Genomic DNA, 19464 nt, shown 5'->3' on the forward strand with positions numbered 1-19464 from the left:
CGCGTCTGGCCGGCGAGCTTCTTCGCAGCACCGCGACTCGTTCGGTAAAGTAATTCGCGACCGCGAGCGCCCTCCCGGCCGGCAAGCTGCTTCAGAGGATCGGCTCTTGCAGGGAAACTGTAGGCTGCGCTCGCGAACGGAAAGCTGCTTCGGAGGACCCAAACTGTTCGGGTCCTCCGCGAGCCTTGCTTTTAACCCCTCCCTCCCCCACAGTTCCTTTCGGCCGCGACAATGCTCTTCCTTCCGAGGGACCGCCCCCCTTTGGGCACGCTACCCCGACCCCTCCTTCGGCCTTACTAGTCCGATGGGCGATCCTGCGGGCCACCCAGCCCCGCGTTAAGTTCGCCCATCGAGACTAGCTCTCGGGCTTTTTATTCATATAGTTTGCATGCTATTGTGCTGAGCATCACCTAGTAAAAACAAATTGCTCCCACCATGGTATTTTTTTAATGTGGTGTCAGAGCGTCTGTGCATTGGAACCAGAGATTTAATCTGGGGAAGAGAAAGCCAGGGAACTGGAGGTTTTGTTGGGGATGAAAAAATAATAAATTAAGGGTATAGGGAGGATGTTCAAGCTAGGAAAAAGAAATCTACCTAAAAAGTAGGAAAGAGTGAGCTGGGGAACCTGTAGAACAAGAAACCATGACAGTGTGGGCAAACCTGTAGAAACCACACCAGCAAGATGGGCTGGAATTTATGTCAGGGGAATTTTGCTCAAATAAAATAATGTTCTAAATTCTGCATCTTTGAGTAACTCAAAAGAAGTAACTAGATCTAGCTATATACAGACATCAAACATACAGAATCTGTAAATTTTGTGCATATAATTTGTAATTGGGTTTTTTTTTTTTCAGAATTCCTAAAGGAGTGCACATGGCAACAACTGAAGGTTAGGAAGTTTCTAGTTATTAGTTGCTAGGTAAATCAGTGGTTCCTAACTTTTTTATGCCATTGTGTATCTAGGTACTGGATTTATATATCTTCCTTGCCTGCTCCCTTCCCCCACCAAGCATCATTACCTTTCCTTGCATTTCCCTTGCATGAGACATCTACTGTATACTTCCAAACTCTCCTCACCACATCCTCATAGCATCATCCATTCCTTTCCCTAATGACATCACATCTCTCTACCTACCCCAAAATGTCTGACATCTTCAGTACCAATCTCCATTCCCTTCCACCTCCAACCAATCACTTCAGCTCTCTGTCAGGAAGAATCAAGTGAGCAGTGTTTCTATATGGGACATCCATGGAAAAAAGCAACTTTATTATTTGCATATGAAAACTTATTTTAAAAATATTTAATATGTACTCCACCACAGGGTAGATAAGCATCTTTTTCTTTCCCAACTACAAAGATTTGTAGCAATCTAAATATCTAACAATATTAATATGGCTGTTGCCAAAACATCCAGATTTCTAGCTTTTCTAGATAGTACCTCATCTCTGACAACGTGCTTACCATGAATAAAAGGTGTGTACAAACATGACCCTACTGTGAGCAATTGGTCATGATGAAGTGGTAGCTAAACAGGGTGGGGAAACACTCCTTAAGAGGCAGGCCTAAAAAGTGATACAGGAAACAAGTCCCAATAGCACCCCCTCAAAACACTGCTAGTCAAATTTAACTTTTAGATTAAACTGCTAACTGTGCTGCCAATTCTTGCACAGTCATGGAAACTGCCAAACAAAATCTAATGAAAGTCTTCTTTTTTTTTTACTTTTGGCTACTGGACATGTTTAGCATTCAGAAAACTAAATACTGTTACAACTACTTGTGCTTATTGCTGGTAATGCAAGGGAAATACCAGAAAGTCGTGTCATCAGTTCAATGTCAGGGAAAGTACAGAATCCTATGTTCAAACGTAGCAGGAATGGTAATAGAGAAGCTACAAACACATACACTCACCAGCATTAAAAAAAATGGAATAGTAAAATTTCTCTCTTGGTTTTGATACTGACAGTACACTCTAAGCACAAAACTAATTAAATAAAATAAAAAAACACCACTTTACAGTCTGGTAATATTGTTAAAGACAGAATGTGGCCATGGCACTCCTTATATAAGGTTTTTCTGTACCAACTAGACCTGTGAAAAGGTCATTTAGCTGAGATTATATTCCCCCCCCCATTTCAAATATAGACACTTGGCTTCCCCCAATTCTGAGAAAAATGCAGCCTCCAGGGCTCATTCTCTGCCCACCAATGAAGACAAATCGGGTCTCTGGCCCTATGATTCCCAATAGAAATGTACTTGTTTCAGAGGAATCCTCTTTCTCTATGATGGACTTGCTCTTGATCCCACTTATGGCCACAAAGATCCCTAAAAATCTCTGATGGAAGGAGAAAGCTGGATTTCTTTTTGTTGACCATGGCATCAAATACAAATTGACTCGCTCACAATTAATGCGTACATTAACGTTAATGACTACTACTACTACTACTACAGAGGTTCCATAATGCTTCTAGGCAGCAACAATGAATACTCCACTTCTTCTCAAACTGAAACCCCCCACAAGTTAAAAAGAACCTTCATTGTCTTCTCTGGGAGTTAAAGATCATTTGCCTTTAAAGTGTGCACTGCCTCTTGCAGCGCAGGCAGACCCTTGGCATTAAGTAGATATATAAGATACACAAACTTCTTATCTAGATCAATCCAGACCAACTATGAGAGTAGCAGAGTCTCAAAAACAGAATGATTAACTGGTAGGAGCCATGAATTAAAACAAAAATTAAAACCAGCTACGTAGACTATGTTTGCATTTGTAGTGAGAAAACAAACAGGCTCTTACTTACTTTGTATACGCACTTATAAAGTTCCCCAAAGTTTCCTTTCTCCTCCTCCTGTTCCTCCACCACACTTTCCTTTTCCTGAGTGAACAGCCGCCGTCTACCTGTTTTCAATGGGATTTCCATTTCTTTCAGTTTGCTCCGGAAGCCATTTTTGTGAACTACTCCATTAATGAGTCCATTTTTGGGTTCAAACCTGGGTAGTGAATGCAACAACTTGTAGGCATTGTCAGAGTGAGCTTCAAGTGGACCTTTTTTCTTCTCCAGGGTCTCCTTCTCCAGCAGGACTTCCTTCTCCAGTTTCTTGTGCTCCTCAGAGGAGAGGGAGTCATAGGAAAGCAAGTACTGGCAATAGGCCTCTTGTAGCTTTGCCAGTCTGTCCTGTGCAGTTTTGGGTATGCGAAGCATGTCTGCCAGTTTGTTCCACTTCTTGAGGTCTGTTACTTGCTGCATACCTCCCATTTCATTGATCAATTGAAAAAAGCAGGCCAAATCTAGCTCGCAGCCTCCTGGAGGCATGCAAGAGGGAAGGAAGAAAACATAAGAGTTAGAAAGTGATCCTTATACAGGCAAACTTATCTGAACTACAGCTTACTTAGGCTGTATATTTAAGCAAAACTGAAGGAAAAAATACAAACTAAGATGCCACACATTTTAAAAATAAACATATATATATCACAATAGGGTCCTGAAATCTTCAGAACTAATCACAAACCAGAACGCTGGACACAGTAGCAAGGTAAACCTCGGTGACCTTATGAGAAAAATTAATAACCAAGCAGCAATGTTTTACTAGGTCTCAGAACTTAGTTCAATAATATAAATAAAAATGGGAGAGGGAAGAAGAAGGGCAGGCTTCAGAAGGTAGAGCTCAGATAGGATGCATTCTCTAATTACATCATTGTCCTATTCCAACCACATTCCATTCTGTGGTAGCATCTGAAGGGGAAAAAAATTTAATTTGGATGTTAATGAAATAAACCTGTAGAACTATTATTCTATGCTACACATTAGTGACGTATGTAAATGATTCACTAAAAGATTCAAACAGAAAAGAAGTAAGTGGAAGGCTGAGAAGGACATGTAAAATGTGAAAGTATTTGAATTCTGTGAGTGGCTGAATTAAATGTTTTTCAAAAGAAAAATAACTGCAAATATTTAAAAGTTATAATTGTTTATCACAAAACTCAAATAATTAAGGACATCATTAGAATTATTTGTTTTTAAAATGTCCTTTTTTTAGGTATGAACATCTAGCATATTAAGGAGGGAATTAATCAAAGTGTGCTACTGTTAAGATAGATTATTTTATTAAAGTCATGCTATTTTAGCACAAGGTCTCATTGCATAAATTAGGCCCCTGTGCTAAAATAGCACAACATGTGATAAAATAGATCATCCTAACAATAACACACATTGAAGAATTCCCTTGCAAGGCTGCTGCGTAACTTCATGAGACTGCCACTGGAAGTCTCAGCAGCCATTTTCATCATTGAAAGGGCATGGGCAGGAACGAGTGGGAATTGCTCCTGCCCCAACATGCTGCTAGATCACCAGGGAAACAAGGTAGGCCTGGGGTCCCTTCCTTTGGGTCTGGAAGGGGGTTGGTGTCTCTGGAGGGAGGGAAGAGGGAAATGCTGCCTTTTCTTGTCGGGGGTGGGGTCACACTGAGGGTATTTTTATCATCCAGACTACTCTCTGGCCTAGGTTAGTCCGGATAATCGGCATCCTACTGAATATCTATCTATATGTATGTGTGTGTGTGTGTGTGTGCCACACTGACTTTCAAAGCAGTGTGGATGCTTCCCCCTTTTCTTTTGCTTTCCTTTTTTGTTAATTAATGGTGCCTTGCAATATACTGTATATGCTCCTAATGTTGAAAAAAGTTCTGTAAACAGAATACCCATATTGTTAAGAGGAGATTTCAATCACATATTTGACCCCCAAGTTAGATAATACCATTAATATGGGACAGGGAAGAATTGATTATACTAAGGGGATACCCTCTGTTACATGACCTAGTGAAATAGTTGGACATGTGGCAGGCATTCTGTCCATAGGACCATGATTTAATACATCTCTTCAGAGCCCATCACACTCAAATAGCAAACAGATTATCTTTTGGTCTCACAGGATAACTTCTCCATTCAGGCAACTGAGATAAGCCTTTTCAAGATCTCTCACCACACAGGTATAGGTCGATTTTGGACTTTATCATCAGTGGAAATAAAGGAGAGAAGTTATTTGAAGATTAAGTTTATATCTTCAATAATCTTCTGTTAGTTACTGGAGGATTCTATACGCTAAGTGTTCAATCCCAACCCGCAGTCCTGGTGTTGCAGAAATCCACATCTTTTCTGAACACATGCTCCACCCACTTAGCCTGAGAGTTAGTAAACAATCCAAGTTTGGTCCCAAAACCAAACACATACCTGCAAATCCAGAACAAGGGAGTATGGGGGAGAATCCCCATCAACAGAAGTAATTCATGAACTGGTTTGCTCTGCAAAAATATTAACAAGTGATAACAGTCACAAAGGCAACTCAGAAAAAAACATTGAGGAACAATGTAACACTAACCTGCAGTGTGCAGCAAGCACCCCAAGAAAGGCCTTTGGCAATGTGTATACTCATAGAAACTCCCTACAGGATGTGCAGAAAAGCTTCAAACCTGTAATAAGAGTGACTGAGACAAAAAGGAACAGGCTACTCTAGACAACTTGAGTGAAGACAGAGAGGGCTGGTCGTATGGAATCCTCCAGGGATTAACAGAAAGAAGATTATCAAAGGTATAAACCTAATCTTCCATTCTGTTATGTCCCGTCTGGATTCCATATGCTAGGTTATGTACCAAAGCCACTTAGCTAGGGAGGGACAGAAGAGCCTGCCCTCAAACCTGAAAAATGGCATCAGAACGCGCTGCCACAACAACTCGGTAAAACTGGGCAAAAGTATGAAGAGGACCAAGAAGCCACCCTGCAAATTTCATCAGAATGAATCACATGAGATTCCTCTCATGACACAGCCACAATTCTTGTCGAATGTGCTTTAAGCGAGATCGACAGCTGCATGCCACGGGTGATGGAAGTCACAGAATTGGTCATTCTAATTCATCGAGCAATCGAGGACTTGAACGCTGGCCTACCATGGAGAGGCATAGCAATGAGAACAAAAAAGTGAGCAGATAACCTGAACTCAATAGTCCTTTTCAAATAAAGGAGCAAGACCCTCCGGACATATAATTTGTGCAAGATCTAATCTTTGCGTTATGAACCTGTGGGATGAAATGCAGGCAACCTAACCTCCTGGTGGACTTGGGAAACCAAGACCACCTTCGACAAGAAGGAAGGTACAGCCTGGAGGAAAACACTTGAATCCATAATACGGAAAAAGGGTTCCCTGCACGAAAGAACATAAGATCCAAAACACACCATGCTGAGACAATGGTGACCAGAAAAAAAGGTTCTTTAATGGTTCAAGAGAGCCTCACCAATGCCCTGCAAAACAATGTAAAGACTCCACGAAGGGAAAGGAAGATACCAGTGATGATGCAGATGAATAGCCCCCTTCTTACACCTGGCCATATCTGGAAGAGCAGTAAGCGAACTAGTGCTTCTGCACGCTTGAAAACATGAAAAACCTGAAACCTGAACAGTTCAGGGAGGCCACTGCTAGATTTTTGTCTAAACCCTCCTGAAGGAGAGCCAGGACTACCTAACTGGGAACCTTCTCAGGGTCCACCTGATCCTTCCAGGCTTTGGCAGAAGAAGCCATAGGAGAGGGTTACTTCGAGCACAAAAAGAGTCGAGAGAACTACCTCCGAATAACCAAACATCATCAAGGCTAAACGCTCAAAAGCCATACCGTAAGACCAAAACGCCATGGGTTCTCCATGGACACCGGTCCCTGACTGAGAAGGTACTGATGAAAAGGGAGCCGGAGCTTCTTGTCCCGCTAAAGATGTACGAGCACCGCATACCTCAGGTGGTGAGGTCAATTCAGAGCCACTAGAGACACCAGGCTGGGATGTGTTGCTGTCCGGCAGATAACCCGACCAACCAGAGGCTCATGAGCCAGCCAGGGTGAAGCCAAGGCATCCAGCTCTAACTTCCGCGCTGTTTGTTGGCCAAAAAGCACCTGGCCTTCGAGTTCTCTGCCGAAGGTAACAAGACCCTTTGGGAAAAATCCCAGCTCTTATAAGATCAGATGGAACACCTCCTGCGAGAGGGACTATGCTCCCGAGACCAGGAACTGTCAACAGAGGAAGACTGCTTGAACATTGACGACTCCAGCCCCATGGGCCACCGAAAAAGACAAAAGATGTGCCTCTACCCAGTGGAACACTGCCGATCTTTCTGGCCCAAGAGAGAAAACACTAGAGCTCTCTCGTGATGTACATATGCCACCGCCATGGTGTTGAAGAATTTGCACTGCTGGTCTTTCTGAAGAGGCTGGATAATGAGCAGCAGCAGCCGAATTTCCCAAATCTCCAGCCGTTGTGGACTAGGAATCCACTGCCCCTGGCTAGTGAAGGCCCTACAGTGAACCCGTAATCCAATAGGCTGGCATCCGTCCTAAGAATCATCCACTCGGAAATCTGAAGAAGCCAGCACTGGCCGAGAGCCACTCCCTGAAGCCACCAGCTCAAATTGTGGATAGCTGGCTTCGTCCAGGGGAACGGCATCTGGAGGGGGAAACTCAGCAGAGATCACAAAGGTAGGAGGGACTCCCGTCAAGGGCGCATGGGCACTCTGGCCGAGAGGCTAACCTCCAAGGAGGCTGCCCGAGACCCCAGAACCTGCAGAGAAAACCAGGCCGAGAAAGCAGGACAGTCCAAGAGAATTCTGATCTGTTGATGAAGGTTCTGGCTACTTTCCTCAAGAGGAAACACACGATCCTGTCTGGAGACAAGGAGAAGCCCCAGAGATTCCAGGGACTGGGTAGATTCCAAGTGTCTCTTCCTAAACTTGCCAATGCCTGCAGAAGAGAGACTACCATCCGAACCGCACCTTCATACACCGAACGAGATGAAGTCCAGATCTCACGCTGTCCCAGGAAGGGTGGACTTGGACCCCTTGCTGGCGGAAAGCTGCCTCAACTACAATCACTTTGACGAATGTGCAGGAGTTGTCACAAGGCTCAAGGGGCAGATCTACAAACTGAAAATGCTGTTGCAGAACATGGAAATGCAGAAACCTGCGAAGCTCTGGGCAGATTGAAATATGAAGGAAACCTCTGTGAGATCCAAGGACACTAGAAACTCCCCTGGAGACAGCAGCTAGTACTTCGTTAACCATATGGACAAAAGGAATTTGCAAAAAGTGGGTGACTTGATTGTAGATCCAAAATATGTCTCAAATCCTCCAAGCCTATCTGGCATGAGGAAGTATCAAGAGTATCCATCTAAACTCCCATTTGTGGACTGGAACAGGCTCAAGCATCCTGAAGTCTAAGAGGCGTTGCAGAATAGAGCAGCCCCTGGTCTCTGTTGTGGTCGATTTTCTGGAGTCCAGAAACCAAGCTGGAGGCGGGCAAGGGAGGACCAACAAACATCTGCGAGTCCACTCCCGACAAAACTGTAGAAGCCAGCCTGCATGGGAGGAAGCCACGCCTGACCCCTGGCAACATTGGCGCTTTCTTCTTCTTTTTTTAAAATTTTGTGAGGTGTAGCCACTGCACAGAAACCTGAGGACGCCTGGAATTGGAAATGTGGAAACGTGTGTAGTACATATAAGTATGAGAATAAATGCGGATTGTTTAGGGCTTAGTAGTTCATTTAATAAAGTGTGGAGCCCATTAACTACATTTGTTAATTCACAATAATGGTCATTTATCTCTCCTTTAACTAGATTTCTTTACACTTCTGGGGAGGAGGGGGGTAGGGGAGGGAAAGATATTTTGAGTATAGAATTATTTCTTCTTTATAATTATTTTCACATAATAGTTCTTCTAGTATTAATATTTGGGAGGGGGGAAATGATTGTTTTATGTGTTATTTGACAAATCTTAGTCTCTAATTATATTTGGTTTTTTTTGTTTTTTTTATAAATTTCTTTTTAAGTGCAGTTTACCTGTAATTCTCAAAATTAACTTTTCTTCAGCGCGTATCACTTTTACCATGTATCCCCATTCCTCATGTTCTATCCCTTCCCTCTATCTCATTTCCTCTAATAATATGTAACTTCTCCCTTCCTCCCCACTTATCCTCACTTTCAGGTCTGTCAGTATATGTTTTATATGTTTTCTCTAATTATTCAAATACACCAAACTACTATTTCTTTCTAACCTATTTTAAATTTTATTGTTAACCGGTCAGATATTTGTTTTATGATCGGGATATTAAAAACTAATAAACTTGGAAACTTGGAACTTGGAAACTTATTTGTGTACTTAATAGTGCATTTCATGAAGTGTTTATGTTCATTTAATTATTTTGCACTGTCAAAGTTTGAAATTCAATAAAGATTTGTATATAAAAAAAAAGAAATGTGGAAACTTGAGTGTAGCCCTTGGAACATTTCCAGGAGGGAAAGACCTGAATATCCCCGACGACACCGCTGGAGAAACAAAGAGAACTACGATCCCCTCCTGAAGTCCAGTGAAACTGGCTCACAGGAAGCAACGTAGGGCGGTGGTTGCAACACCTGAGTAAATCCACACCTATACCCAACAAGAAACTGACACTTAAAAAGGTGCCGCTGAAGGTGATCCTTGAGGCAGTGTCCTCATCCAAAGATGAATCCACGGAGATCAGCACTCAGACACTGCACCAGCAGAGAATGTACTAAGAACTCGAATGAGATCATAAAGGGTGTCACCACACCTACCAGCACCAGCAGAAGACAGGCATGCACCTTCACAGAGGATGCATTGCGAAGGCCAAAATGAAAGCCACAGATCATAAAAGAAATGGCCATCACCACTTGGCTATCTGAGGATGCTGGAAAGGAATAGTTTGCAACATAACATCTACCCAGCAATCCTGAGTGTCCTGAAACCTCACTCCCCCATCACTAGGGGGGGGATGCATGCTGGAAAACCTGTGCCATGGCGGAATCTACCTATGAAGTACGTTTGGTTTTGAGAAAAGTGAAGCCAAAATCAGTGTTTTTGTTGGACCCAAAATCCTTGAACTGATCCTTGATGATGTGTTCAAACAGAAGCTAAATCCAGCTGAATCGGCAGCATGGGAAGCATTCGTGCTGGTTGTTCAGAATTTTCTTGATAATCACAGATCAGAGAATTATGCTGAGCTTGTGGAGAACATGCTGACAGCATATCAGCTAATGGGTGCTAGAATGTCACTTAAAATGTACTTCTTACATTCTCACCTCAACTTTTTCCCACCCAATCTTGGTGATGTCAGCAATGAGCATGGGGAAAGATTTCATCAAGATATCAAGGTGATGGAAAGCAGATAGAGAAAGTTCAATCCCAGTATGATGCGAGACTATTGTTGGTTATTGCAAAGAGAGACAAATGTACAGTACAAGCATAAAAGCAAGTGTCTCAAAACATTTCTGAATAGCTGATATCACTTTTGTGTGAGTTAAGAGAGGCGTAAATATATGCTGTAACGTCTCCTTATTGTCTTCGTGTGTTTTCAGAGTAAACTCCTTAAGACAAGTTTGGTGGGACACAGTTCATACTCACAATATTGTGCCAATACTGCAAACTGTCTACAAAATCAGTAATATGTATCTCAGAAATCTGACATGCTAGCTGAATTTCATTTACAGATTTGAAATTAGCATCATTAAATTAACTATGAACACTTAAGTTCTCAGTAGCAAAGAAAAACCTTTTTTTGTTGACCAGTGATAACGATTTGGGATCTGAACCCTACCCACATAAACTGTGAAAGACGAAGTTTAAATCGATCCACAAGCCATCCCTGAAGTTCCCATAGGAAATAATGGAGGTACTCACAATCTCTGTAGTACCTTTGCCTGTCAGCATTTTTAAAGCAGTTGAGTGGAGAAAAAGAACTTTCTGTCTTAGAAACAGCTCCAAATACACAGAATTGAACATCTTCGGATTGCCAGCTGGCCAGAGACTGAGTACAACCTCTGCCCCCATGGATCCTCTGCCATGCGGTCAGGGCGGGAAAAGCAGCCTGCGCCTTGAATCCCGGGTGGGTTCCTGTCCAGATGCACACAGCCTGCACAAGAAACCTGTGGCACAGTCACCGGCCAGCAGACTCCCATGAGAAGGGACCCTGGGTACTTGAAGAAGATGGCACATAGCTGGCTGGATCCACAGATCCACCAGAATTTCTCAGTGAAGTTGCAGTCAAGCACTTCAGGACTGCATCCTTACTCTGACAGGGGACCACCAGGGAGGGGGTCTCAAGGCACTGAAGCCACCAAAATTAACTTTAAGTTAACTTAAGCGAAAAAAATAAGAAATAGAAGCAGAGCAACTGCAAAAGACTTATGCACTGACTGCTTGCAGAAATTGAAACTAGGATTGTTTACTAACTCTCATGCTAAGGGGGTGGAGCATGTGTTCAGAAAAGATGTGGATTTCTGTAACACCCAGACTGTAACATAGTAGATGATGGCAGATAAAGACCCGAATGGTCTAGCTTGTCTGCTCAACCTGATTCAATCTAAAAATGTGTTGGGTTTTTTTCTCTTCTTCTTCTCCTTAGCTATTTCTGGGCAAGAATCTAAAGCTCTGCCCAGTATTGTTCTTAGGTTTCAACTACTGAAGTCTCTGTTAAAGCTCACTCCAGCCCATCTACACCCTCACAGCCATTGAAGCCCTCCCCCAAACGGCCATATACAGACACAGACCGTGCAAGTCTGCCCAGTACTGGCCTTAGTTCTTCAATATTTACTATTATTTTCTGATTCTAGATCCTCTGTGTTCATCTGATGTTTTTTTGAACTCCATCACCGTTTTCCTCCCCACCACCTCTCTCAGGAGCGCATTCCAGGCATCCACCACCCTCTCCGTAAAGAAGAATTTCCTTACATTGTGCTTGAGTCTCCCACTGTGGCTGGGATTGAACACCTAGCGTATGGAATCCGGAATAGCACTCTTGGTTAAGACAAAATATGAGTCATAAATTAATCCAAAATTATCATAAAATTACAAACACCTTTAGGGAGTTTTTTGTAGGACTGCATTCAGATAGAGCAAATAATGAAGGCAGAGAGTTATTTATCTTGTACAAAAAACCTGTACCTCAATATGCCCATTTCGGAAGATAATGGGTCATACAGTAGGAGTCCTCTACATAAAGCCCCCAGGCCCGATACTGAGGGCCTCAAAATAGTTGGTCCAAAATCTTGTCTGTTGCAGTTGATACTTTGATAGCTTTTCACTCTCTGCATGTTGCACTGTTTTCAGCTGTGTATAGCTGAAATTATCAGAGGCAATTAAGAAAAGATTTATAAAACTATAACGAGTTTTACCTCATGCAAAGTTGTCATTTCTTTAATAAGTACCTACAAATCCAAAATGTGGCCCTGCAAAGGGTTTGAGTTTGAGACCGCTGCCCTACGCCCATCACTGAATCATACAGCAGTATTCTGGCTAACTTGAAGCCTCTTACATGTTTGCTTGAAGCCCAACATTTTAGTAATCCAGAACCCTAATCACAGGGGCCTGCCTCAAGATACTGATTGCTCTAAAAATGGAGACACTTCCACTCTTTTTAAGTTCTGTCTCTCTTCATTTTTTTCATAAGTCTTTGAAAACTATTCTGTTCACTTTGGTAATTAATTCCCTCTCGGGTTTTTTTTTCTCTCTCTTCAGTCTTTATTGGCCTAAACTAACTACTGTAAACTGAGATGAGCTTTCCTGGATTGGTCTCGGTATATAAAGCCAAGCATTACCGTATTTTCACGCATATAACGCGCGCGTTAAACGTGTTTTTACAAACCGTGCATAACCTTGCGCGGTATACGCGTGAGCGCGTTGTACAAAATTTTTTTTACATAGTTCCCCCCCCCCCCGACGTCCGATTCACCCTCCCCGAAGGACCGCTCGCACCCCCACTCCGAAGGACCGCTCGCACGGACCCGCACCCCCACCCCGAAGGACTGCTCGCACGCACTCCCACCCGCACCCCCACCCTGAAGGACCGCTCGCACCCCCACAGCCTCCCGATCCCCCCCATCATGTAAAAGCTCCTACCGGTGTCCTGCTGCTTCCTCTTGGCGGTCCCGACACCCGACACGATCGTGGCAAGAGGGAGCTCAAGCCCTCTTGCCCCAGCCAACTGCGGCACCCCCGACACGATCGGGGCAAGAGGGAGCTCAAGCCCTCTTGCCCCCCCGACTCCCCGACACGATCGGGGCAAAAGGGAGCCCAAGCCCTCTTGCCCCGCCGACTCCCCAACTCCCCGACAATATCGGGCCAGGAGGGAGCCCAAGTCCTCCTGGCCCTGGCGACCCCCCCCCCGCTAGTTGTTCGGGCCAGGAGGGAGCCCAAGTCCTCCTGGCCCTGGTGACCCCCCCCGCTAGTTATTCGGGCCAGGAGGGAGCCCAAACCCTCCTGGCCACGGCGACGCCGTACCCCCACCCCGTACCCCCACCCCGCACTACCCAACCCGACCATGTGCCCAAGGCCCCGCCCCCAGGAGGGACCTAAGGCTCCCGGGCCTATTCTGATTGGCCTAGGCGCCTTAGGCCCCACCAGTAGGCGGAGCTTTGGGACGGATGGGCCAATCCGGCCTCATTCCGTCGTTGGCTGCCTGCCGGACAGGCGGGTTTGGCTCCTGTCTGTCCGGCCAACTACACAAAGGTACGGGGAAGGGGGGTGGGGGTGTCGTGGGGGTCGGCCAGGGGGGTCGCGGGTCGGCTGGGGGGGCGGTCGTTGGGGGGAGGGGGGTTTGCGTCGAGGACAGGAGTGCCTGGGATCCCTCCTGCCCGTAATGTAGTGCGGGGTGGGGGTAGGGGGTCGCCGTGGCCAGGAGGAATTGGGCTCCCTCCTGGCCTGAACAACTAGCGGGGGGGGGGGTCGCCAGGGCCAGGAGGACTTGGCCTCCCTCCTGGCCCGATATTGTCGGGGAGTTGGGGAGTCGGCGGGGCAAGAGGGCTTGAGCTCCCTCTTACCCCGATCGTGTTGGGGAGTCGGGACCGCCAAGAGGAAGCAGCAGGACACCGGTAGGAGCTTCTATATAATGGGGGGGGGGTCGGGAGGCTGTGGGGGTGCGAGCGGTCCTTCAGGGTGGGGGTGCGGGTGGGAGTACGTGCAAGCGGTCCTTCGGGGTGGGGGTGCGATCGGTCCTGCTCCGGGGGGGGGGGTGAATCGGACGTCGGGGGGGGCATCAGGCTTTCAGGGTGGGGACAGGACTTCAAGGGGGAGAGGAGAGTCGGGGTGGGCGAAAGGAGGGTCGGGGTGGCCAGAGGAGAGTCGGGGCGGGCGATAGGAGAGTCGGGGTGGCCAGAGGAGAGTCGGGGCGGGCGAAAGGAGAGTCGGGCAGCATGCGCGGTATACGGGTGTGCGCGTTATATAAAAATTTCTGTACATAAATTTGTGTTTTTCGCGCGCTATACCCGTGCGCGCGTTTTACACGGGTGCGCGTTATCTACGTGAAAATACGGTAGATTAGATTAGACACTACAATACATCTTTTGATACATCAGGGGATATATGGTCAATTGCTCAGATATTGTAAGGAAATTTTATATATTAATCAGCCTAGATGTAGGTTGAAATCCGAAAAAGCACAACAAAAGGAAAAACCAACGTGGTCTGCAGTGGAACAAGCAGCAGGCAGAAAACAACAAACTGCAGATGATGTACAAGATGCAGGCGTTAGTAGAGAAAATGCAGTAACATATACAACCTTATAGCCAACCAAGGGACCTGACACCATATTCGTTCAAAATTGGCGTTTGTTTGATATCTTTTATGCGGTTTGTTTTATACCATAACCACCACGGACCCTGAGGAAGGTGTGTTATCCGAAACATGGACCGTGTTGGGTCCCTTGGTTGGCTATAAGGTTGTATATGTTACTGCATTTTCTCTACTAATAAACACCACCTGCATCTTGTACATCATCTGCAGTTTGTTTGTTGGTTGAAATCCAAAAAGCAGATGTTGTTACATGCAGGAAGACATGAAGGGGTACATTATGTTGAGACTGTGAAATCTTCCTTCTCAATGACAGAACCAATTACATGGAATACACTGCCTGGGAATTTAAGATCATTTGCCAATGTTTTGCAGTTTAGAAAATTGTTGAAAACTTATTTTTTTGTTCAGGCATTTTGCTAAACAAAACAACCATGTACTGAGAAAGTATTCTGTTTATATTGCTATTTTATGGTGATTGGAATGTAATTTTTTAAGAGTTTTAATGTTGTTTGTTTTATGTGATTATGTATGTACTATTGTGAGCCACCTAAATATTATGTCAGTGTCTCAAACCTTTTCACCTCAGGCACATTAAATAGAGCAGATGTTTTTCGCGGCACATTATAATTGTGAATATGCTAGTGAATAGCGGCTCTAGAGATCAGTTATTGTGGGAAAGATTGTACAAATCAACTGCCTAAGTATAACTGATCTCTAGAGCCGCTATTCACTAGTTTTAACCTGCCAATTCTACTCAATTTGTAGCATTTTTAATCATTGTAAACCGCAAAAAACTTCACAGTCCTGCGGTATATAAACTGTTTATTATTATTATAATTGAAATTATAAAATTGCAAAACCAACAAAAAAATTAAAATTGACAGTTATTTATATAGAGTTCTTTAAGCTTTGTATGGGTAATTGTAACAATGGTGAAACTAAAGTAGATAGAATTGCTAATCAATGCGATGGATGAGCTTGTTTTTGAGTGCAAATTAACTCAAAATGCGGCCAGGTAGTCGACAAGCAAACACAAATTTCATCATCGACCATCTACAGTCATTCTCTTTTTCAAATTTAATTTCTGTCAGAGCTGAAAATCCAAGTTCACGAAGATAAGAAGATCTAAACGGTAACAAAGCCTTGATTGCTTTGTTGCTCGTTAGGATAACTACTGCATAAAAAATAAAACTAAAATTACTTGCTGTTATTTTTCAAGGACCAATCACATCAAAGAATGATGCTTGTCTGGATGGTTGTATCCTTACGCACATAGACACTCGTAACATTGACAGAATTTTGCGTACGTGACATACAGCAATGTTACTTACCGTAACAGTTGTTATCCAGGGACAGCAGGCAGCTATTCTCACTAGTGGGTGATGTCATCAGACAGAGCCCCGGTACGGACGTCTCACAAGCACGTGTTGCTTGTAGAAACTTAAAAGTTTCTAGATGCCCGCACCGCGCATGCGCCGGTGCCTTCCCGCCCGGAGGTCCGGGCGTGTCTCCTCAGTTCAGGTAGCTAGCCTGAGAAGCCAACCCAGGGGAGGTGGGTGGGACGTGAGAATAGCTGCCTGCTGTCCCTGGATAACAACTGTTACGGTAAGTAACATTGCTTTATCCCAGGACAAGCAGGCAGGTATTCTCACTAGTGGGTGACCTCCAAGCTAACCTCAGTGGGATGAAGGGGGAGTTGGCGACTTAAGAGAATAAATTTTTCAATACTGTTTGGCCAAACTGTCCATCCCGTCTGGAGAGAGTATCCAGACAATAATGTGAGGTGAATGTGTGAACCGAGGACCAGGTGGCAGCCTTACAAATTTCCTCGATTGGTGTTGATCTAAGGAATGCTACTGAGGCTGCCATTGCTCTGACCTTATGGGCTGTGACCTTACAAGGAAGTGATAATCCAGCCTGGGCATAGCAGAAAGAGATACAAGCCGCCATCCAATTAGAGATGGTGCGCTTTGATACGGGTCTTCCCAACTTATTAGGGTCGAAGGAGATAAAAAGTTGAGGAGTGGTTCTGTGTGGCTTGGTGCGATCCAGGTAGAAAGCCAGCGCACGTTTACATTCTAGAGTGTGAAGGGCCGATTCTCCGTGGTGAGAATGGGGCTTAGGGAAGAATACTGGAAGTACAATGGATTGGTTGAGATGAAATTCTGAGACCACCTTAGGCAGGAATTTCGGGTGAGTGCGGAGGACCACCTTGTCATGATGGAATACTGTGAATGGTGGATCCGCCATCAGTGCCTGGAGTTCGCTGACTCTGCGAGCGGACGTAAGGGCTACCAGGAAAAGCACTTTCCAGGTGAGATACTTAAGAGGGGCCCTGTTGAGTGGTTCAAACGGGGGCTTCATGAGACGGGAAAGGACTACATTGAGGTCCCAAACTACTGGGGGTGGTTTGAGAGGAGGGTTAACATGGAAGAGTCCTTTCATAAATCTGGCGACCACCGGATGGGCCGAGAGGGGTTTCCCTTGTAGGGGCTGGTGGAACGCCGCAATAGCGCTCAGGTGGACTCGTATGGATGTAGACTTGAGCCCGGATTGAGATAGGTGTAGGAGATAGTCCAGCACGGAGGATAAGGAAGCTCGCTGAGGTTCCTTTGATTTAGAAACACACCATGAGGAGAATCTAGTCCATTTCTGGGAGTAGCATTGTCGAGTGGCGGGCTTCCTGGAAGCTTCCAAGACCTCCCTCACTTCATGAGAGAAGTGGTGAGGGGTTACGTTGAGAGGAACCAAGCTGTCAGGTGGAGAGACTGCAGGTTGGGATGAAGCAGTGATCCTTGATGTTGAGTAAGTAGTGAAGGAAACACTGGAAGTGGTACTGGTTCCCTGCTGCTGAGTTGAAGTAGGAGGGGGAACCAAGGTTGTCTGGGCCACCGAGGAGCTATTAGGATCATGGTGGCCTGTTCGAGTTTCAGCTTGACCAGAGTCTTCTGGATCAGCGGGAATGGTGGGAACGCATATAGAAATCGTTTCCCCCAGTTCAGTAGAAAAGCATCTGCCTCGAGGCGATGAGGGGTGTAGATCCTGGAGCAAAACTGAGGCAGTTTGGAGTTGTGGGGAGCCGCAAAGAGGTCTATCTGAGGCGTCCCCCACTGTGTGAAGATTTGGTGAAGGGGGCTGGAATGGAGAGTCCATTCGTGCGGTTGTAGTAGACGACTCAGTTTGTCTGCTAAGACGTTGTTCTCCCCCTGAATGTAGACTGCTCTGAGGAGGGCGTTGTGGCGCACCGCCCAGTCCCAGACTCGTAGAGCTTCCTGGCAAAGGAGGGCCGAGCCCGTGCCTCCTTGCTTGTTGATATAATACATGGCGGCCTGATTGTCTGTGCGAATGAGGATTACCATGTCGTGAAGTAGGTGTTGGAAAGCTTGGAGCGCATTGAAGATGGCTCTGAGTTCCAGTAGATTGATTTGGTGTAGTCTTTCCGCACTGGTCCAGAATCCTTGGGTGCGGAGACCATCCAGGTGGGCCCCCCATGCATAATTCGACGAATCGGTTGTGAGAACTTTCTGATGGGGGGGAGAGTGCATCAGCAAACCTCTGGATAGATTCGAAGAGGTCATCCACCAAAGTAGAGACTGCCGAAGAGCAGGTGTGACTAAGATGTGTTTGGATAGTGGATCGGACGTCTGATTCCACTGTGATGCCAGGGTCCACTGGGGGATCCTGAGATGGAGTCTGGCAAAGGGTGTCACATGTACTGTGGAGGCCATATGGCCCAGGAGCACCATCAGTTGTCTCGCCGGTAGGGTTTGGCGAGTAGACACCGACTGGCAGAGGTGAAGAAGAGACTCCATGCGTTGCAGAGGCAGGAATGCTCGGAGTCGGGTGGTGTTCAGGACCGCTCCTATGAAGGGGAGGGACTGGGTGGGTTGTAGATGAGACTTGGAAAAGTTGATCTCGAAGCCCAAATTCTGGAGGAAGTAGGTTGTAGCCAAGGTCGCCGAAGTGACCTCTGGGGCTGACGGGGCCTTGATGAGCCAGTCGTCGAGGTATGGGAACACCTGTAGACCCCTGTCCCGGAGTGCCGCGGCCACTACCACCAGGCACTTTGTGAAGACTCTGGGGGACGAAGATAGGCCGAATGGTAGCACTCGATATTGTAGGTGCAGATTTCCCACCCGAAATCTGAGGAACTTTCGGGAGGCCGGGTGAATGGGGATGTGAGTGTAGGCCTCCTTGAGATCCAGGGAGCATAACCAGTCGTTCTGCTCGAGGAGGGGGTATAGAGAAGCCAAAGTCAACATGCGAAACTTCTCTTTGACCAGGAACTTGTTGAGGGCCCGAAGGTCTAAAATGGGTCGCAGGTCGCCCGTTTTCTTCGGGACGAGGAAGTACCGGGAGTAAAACCCTCGGTTCAATTGGTCTGACGGGACCGGCTCGACAGCCCGAAGCTGAAGTAAGGTTTGGACTTCCTGAAGAAGAAGGGCGGTCTGCGTCGAGCTTGAAGGATACTCTCTTGGAGGATGGTCCGGGGGGACCCGATGGAATTGAAGGGAGTATCCTTCTCTTATGATGGTAAGGACCCATAGGTCCGTGGTTATGGCCTCCCATCGATGGTAAAAAAGATGGAGGCGGCCCCCTATGGGAGGGGCTGAGTGCAGAACGGTGTCGGTTATGCTCCCGGGAGGGGAGTCAAAAGGGCTGGGGAGCCTTAGGTGCAGCCGGTGGCTGAGGTTTTTGCTGAGACTTCTGGGGAGGTTGTCTCTTCGCAGGTTGTCTCGCAGCAGGCGCTTGTCTGGGCATGTAACGCCGCTGGTAAATCAGGGGTGGCCTGGAAGGTCGAGACTGTTGAGGTTTGGGTTTGGGCCGCAGGATGGATTGAAAAGATTTTTCATGATC

The 19464-nt window shown here is 46.0% G+C and overlaps 1 protein-coding gene across 5 annotated transcripts in view; it reads right to left on the reverse strand.

The window, feature by feature from the left end:
* JARID2 (jumonji and AT-rich interaction domain containing 2) overlaps positions 1 to 19464 on the reverse strand; it is a 532325-nt gene that overhangs the window by 178380 nt on the left and 334481 nt on the right. For 3 of the 5 annotated variants that reach the window (XM_033934611.1, XM_033934614.1, XM_033934610.1), the window contains 2 exons: positions 2797 to 3299; positions 1136 to 1204 (listed from right to left, as the gene is read on the reverse strand). In XM_033934611.1, coding sequence (XP_033790502.1) covers positions 1136 to 1204; positions 2797 to 3299 — 572 coding nt within the window. The remainder of the gene's footprint in view (positions 1 to 1135; positions 1205 to 2796; positions 3300 to 19464) is intronic. The other 2 variants (XM_033934613.1, XM_033934612.1) reach the window with 1 other exon arrangement.

The sequence above is a fragment of the Geotrypetes seraphini genome, chromosome 2, assembly GCF_902459505.1.
Source record: "Geotrypetes seraphini chromosome 2, aGeoSer1.1, whole genome shotgun sequence".
NCBI lineage: Eukaryota > Metazoa > Chordata > Amphibia > Gymnophiona > Dermophiidae > Geotrypetes > Geotrypetes seraphini.